Below are 4,586 nucleotides of genomic sequence, written 5' to 3' on the forward strand. Positions count from 1 at the left end.
TTCTCATATATGATTAAAGTTTTTAATACCCATTATAATTCTCAAGAAGACAACGAAGTAACCACTGTTGTAAAACACCCCTTCTCAAGCCCCCGCCCCGTCTAGAAGAAAACCGTCTAATATGACAGTCAATGGTCAAAATTCGAGTCAAAGTTGAAAAAAGTCGGGTCAAATTCTGTCAAAATTCAGAAAAGCTAGAAAGTCGGTAAAATCGGTCAAATTTGTCGTATTTTAGTTTAAACTTTTTGTATTTAATTAACGGTGTTAGCGATTATGAGTACAAATTAGTCAATCAAAGTTTTTCGCTTTAAAATATGTATACATATATACATTTATATACATATATATTTAAAAGTCAAGTTTGGTCAACGTCCATCTCGACCCCGTCTCGACCGCGTCTCGAACATCTGGACCTTTTTAGGACCCAACCGTCCATTAAAATTTTATGAAATCACATGAAAATTAAACTCTGGATCGATTGCAAATTCGTTCGGACTTATACACCCTCTTATACGAGCTTAACGAAATATTTTCAAGGGCTTGGTATAATCAACAATGGATGATAGATTTTAATTTGAAGAAGAAAGAGTCGTAATAGAGAAAATGAATAAATAATTATTTGTATTTTTATGTGGGTAAGAAAAACCAGAAATAAATGGGAACAAAAATAAATGGTAGCAGTTACAATTAAGCCTACGTGTATTCCCACTTCAGCATGCCATGTGAGCTGAGTGGGAGTTTTTTGGTATATTTTTGGTGGCTATATCATTTCTCTAAATTAGGCGTATACGTATTAGAATAACCACACTTAAACATTCAAATTAAATGACATAATCAGCTCATTGATCCTTCGTTACGCGCTCAAGAACACATTTAAGGCGTTTGTTATATGTAGACGATTTCTCCAACGGAATTAGATGACCGACATCCTTAATCGAATCCAATGTTGCATTCTCACCCAGTTGCCTACAATGAATAAAGAATCAAAATACAGATATTATACATTTTACATTTTACCTGATCAAGTTATTTGAGGAAGGGAGTATTTTTTTTAATCGGATATATGTGCCTAAATCAGGCTATATTTGATTGTTTCCGACACTTTTACCTAGTTACCCATAACCAGTTATCGAGTGTTAAACATGAAACATTTTGTAAGGATATCAGGACCTCAATCATTAAGTTAAGTGAATGTGAATGATTAAATAATAAACTAGCTTCGGGCTTACGTTTTCATGAACCCCGCAAGATCGATTGTGAAAATCACGTCATCTTCGGCCCACAACATATGTATCATCTACAAGAATTTTTAATTTTAAAACAATTAGGTTTGTGAAACTAATGTTGGCGATTAAACTTTGACTAATTAAATATATTGAAATTTTTGTATTATTACCTGAGAAAAGTATGTATCACTTGCATCTTTGTCTGGAACAACTAAAGCTTCTAACAGTTCGTTTCTCTGTTTGCGATTACTAAACATAGTCTACAAATATTAGATTAAAGAGTTAAAATTACAAATCAGTTACGTATTTTCAGTTTGTTCCGATTTAGTCTATACCTTAAAAATTACCATTATATGTCAAACTTTCAGAATGTATATTAATGTAAACAAAATGTGACGTGTTACCTGCTCGACCGGTAAAACTTGCAATTTTTTAAATTTTTTTTTAAAGTTTAAAGCTACAAATCAACCGTAAATTTTCATTTTTATTTCGATATAAGATATACATCCAATCAAAGCTACTAGTGTAGGATATAAACTTATTGTTTATATGCCACACTTAGGTGGCGATGACTTGGCACACACATTACATTTTAAAATTTTTTTATTGTTAGAGAATGATGTTAATAATTATAATACTTTCAAAAATTATAAATTAATAACAAATAAAATATTTAAATAATAACATAATTAATTAATAAATTTCATTAAGATGTCACGTATGTGTCAAGTCAATGTCATATAATGTAATTTTGACCATAAATTTACCAGGTCAAAATTTTACGTATGTTGATAATGACACGTAAACTAATTTTAGCATACACTACTATTTCAGAGATATAACTTACATAAGACAAAAATAAAAATATATGATCAATTTGCAACTTCAGTTTTCTAACCAAAGATTAAGTTAATAAGTACGTAACAATGCAAATATATATTTTTTTTCACATGATTTTACGTAAAAATCTTACAAATACCTCAAGAATGTCTTGATAAACAAAATCAGGAAGCCATGGGAGTTTATGAAATCCAGCAGAGAACATGAATTTCAACCCCTCTACTGTTTCGGGCATCAAAAGGCCCGACCATTTTTTGATACCAAGTCGTTTATACGAATCACGGCTAATAGATTCAGTTAACTCTATAACGGTTGCAGACATGACCATAGACTTGACCAATTTCGGGTACATTTTAGCCATCTTGAACCCAACCATCCCACCATAACTTAACCCAACCAATGTCACTTTTTCAACGCGTAACTTCTCCAACCCTTTAGCCACAAACGTCCCTTGAAAACTAGCGGACCTTTCGTTACTATCGGTGATTGAGCCACCGAAGAACAAAAAGTCTGGCACGTAAACGGAATAATCCTTGGTTAAGGCCAGAACTTGTAAAAACCATGTGAAAATACCATCTAACCCGAATGAATGGAGAAGTAGTACCGCTGGCTTGTTTGGTGGTACGTAAACAAAATCTCCGTCATCATTTTTGGTGACGGTCTCTTTTGGAACCCAAATATTCATCAGGGTTCCGGGCTCTATTTCTATAGTTTGCGGTGTTAACCCTGCTAGTTTTACGAGCCCGTGAACTATAGGTGTTAACACCACTATTGTGTTTCCCATTTTTCGGCTGTTTTCAATTTGTTGATGGCGAATTAAGGTGAGATCTTTATAATGTGTTGAATAGGTTCAAGTGGTTTGTGTATATATAAGAAAAGTATACAACAAAATTAACTTTATCAAGATGTGTTATGTATGTATTTTATTCGATGTATATATTTATATGCGTGCGATGCACGAGATATTATTAAATATTGCAAATAATTCAACGCTCTTAAATTCGTTCTGGATGTCCGGCTTGCTTGAGAGAATAATTGAGTGCAAATAGAAATGTGAATCGGTAAGATATACATCGAATTAAATTATGTTATATTCACATTCTTATCTATCTATCTATATAATCTAATAAACCTCTAAAATGACGATATCATCATTAATCTAAATTACCATTTACTTTTCATAATGATGATGTCATAATTATATATTAATTTAATTAAAAAAATAATACAAAATCTTTTATAAAAGGAAATATTAATCTCTCATAAATTGTAATTTTATTTTTCTAAAAAAATTTAAAAGGCATTTATTATTATTATTAATTATTATTATTTTTAAAAATATAAATATAATTATTCAACTTTGAGCGAGCTTTATGTTTGTAAAATCAACGACAAGTTTCTTAGTCAAAATCTGTAGTTCCACCGGGCAATAAACTAAATGACATTAACATTAAATTCACTTAATACCTAAAACATATTATTAAACTGTTTCGTTTAAACAAACCCGTGTTTTCACGGGTGAAATTATTCTATATATAACTAAAAAGTGTCTCCATGTATTAAGTATGTACATTTAATTTCATTTAAATAATGACTTCATTTATAAATATGTTGTTTTTATTTATAGCTTTATATCTATATAATTAGATAATTAATTTTAAATTAATGATTTTAAAATATTAAAAAAAATACCAAATTTTTATCATAAATTTGATCGCAATATTTTTAATAACTAAACTTAATCTCTTTCATACATAACAACAGTTTTAATCTTTTCATTTTTTCTAAACATTCATAATTAATTTATGTCATATCATAAGTAATAACAAGAGTTTTAATCTTTTCACTTTCTTTATATTAAACACTTAATTAAATTGATAGACATTGTTACCTATAAATACTACTTTTGCATTTTCACATCACCTACACTTTGCAAATGAAATAACTGATAGGATTATATAAATACTATTTTTCATCATCATTTTTAATACGTTTGATCTTTCAATGTCAAATATCATCGATCACACTACAAGATTTTAGTCGATCACCTACGGACTTAAATTGTGGGTAAAAGACAGCGAATACACACAAATTACCCATCAATACAAGGACATGGGTAAAACCTTCGAGGGTAATCGTTTACACACAAAAAATTCAATTCGTGGGCAATTAAACCCACGACACTTTTGGTGGGTGATCGTGTTATGTTCGTGGGCAAATACGTTGTGAGATTTTACTTGTGACCACGAAATTACCCAGAGACGTGCTCGTGGGAAATCAGTGGGTAACGTTACCCGTTTATATAGTTATGTGTAAAAGTTGTGGGTAAATATTTGTGACATTTTTGAGAGAGAGGGTGGTGATATATCCAAACTAATTTTTGATAGATCCACTCATGTTTGATGTCTTTTTTCAAAAATACCCTCTAGTAAATTCTATTAAGAAAATTGTGCAAGACATAATTTAAGGTTATGTTAGTCAATTTAAGTGCATCTATCAAAATGAAGTTTGGAAATATCA

General features: G+C 30.3%; 1 protein-coding gene across 1 annotated transcript; it reads right to left on the reverse strand.

The window, feature by feature from the left end:
• Positions 1-639: 639 nt before the first annotated feature.
• Positions 640-2,850, reverse strand: LOC139846507 (uncharacterized). The gene is made up of 4 exons (XM_071835991.1): positions 2,206-2,850; positions 1,397-1,486; positions 1,230-1,297; positions 640-966 (listed from the first exon to the last, which is right to left on the reverse strand). The coding sequence occupies exons 1-4, from the start codon at positions 2,848-2,850 to the stop codon at positions 840-842; spliced, it is 930 nt and encodes a 309-aa protein (XP_071692092.1). The 3' UTR covers positions 640-839.
• Between the last annotated feature and the right edge of the window lie 1,736 nt (positions 2,851-4,586).

This window comes from Rutidosis leptorrhynchoides, chromosome 5 (assembly GCF_046630445.1).
Source record: "Rutidosis leptorrhynchoides isolate AG116_Rl617_1_P2 chromosome 5, CSIRO_AGI_Rlap_v1, whole genome shotgun sequence".
In the NCBI taxonomy this organism is placed as follows: Eukaryota; Viridiplantae; Streptophyta; class Magnoliopsida; order Asterales; family Asteraceae; genus Rutidosis; species Rutidosis leptorrhynchoides.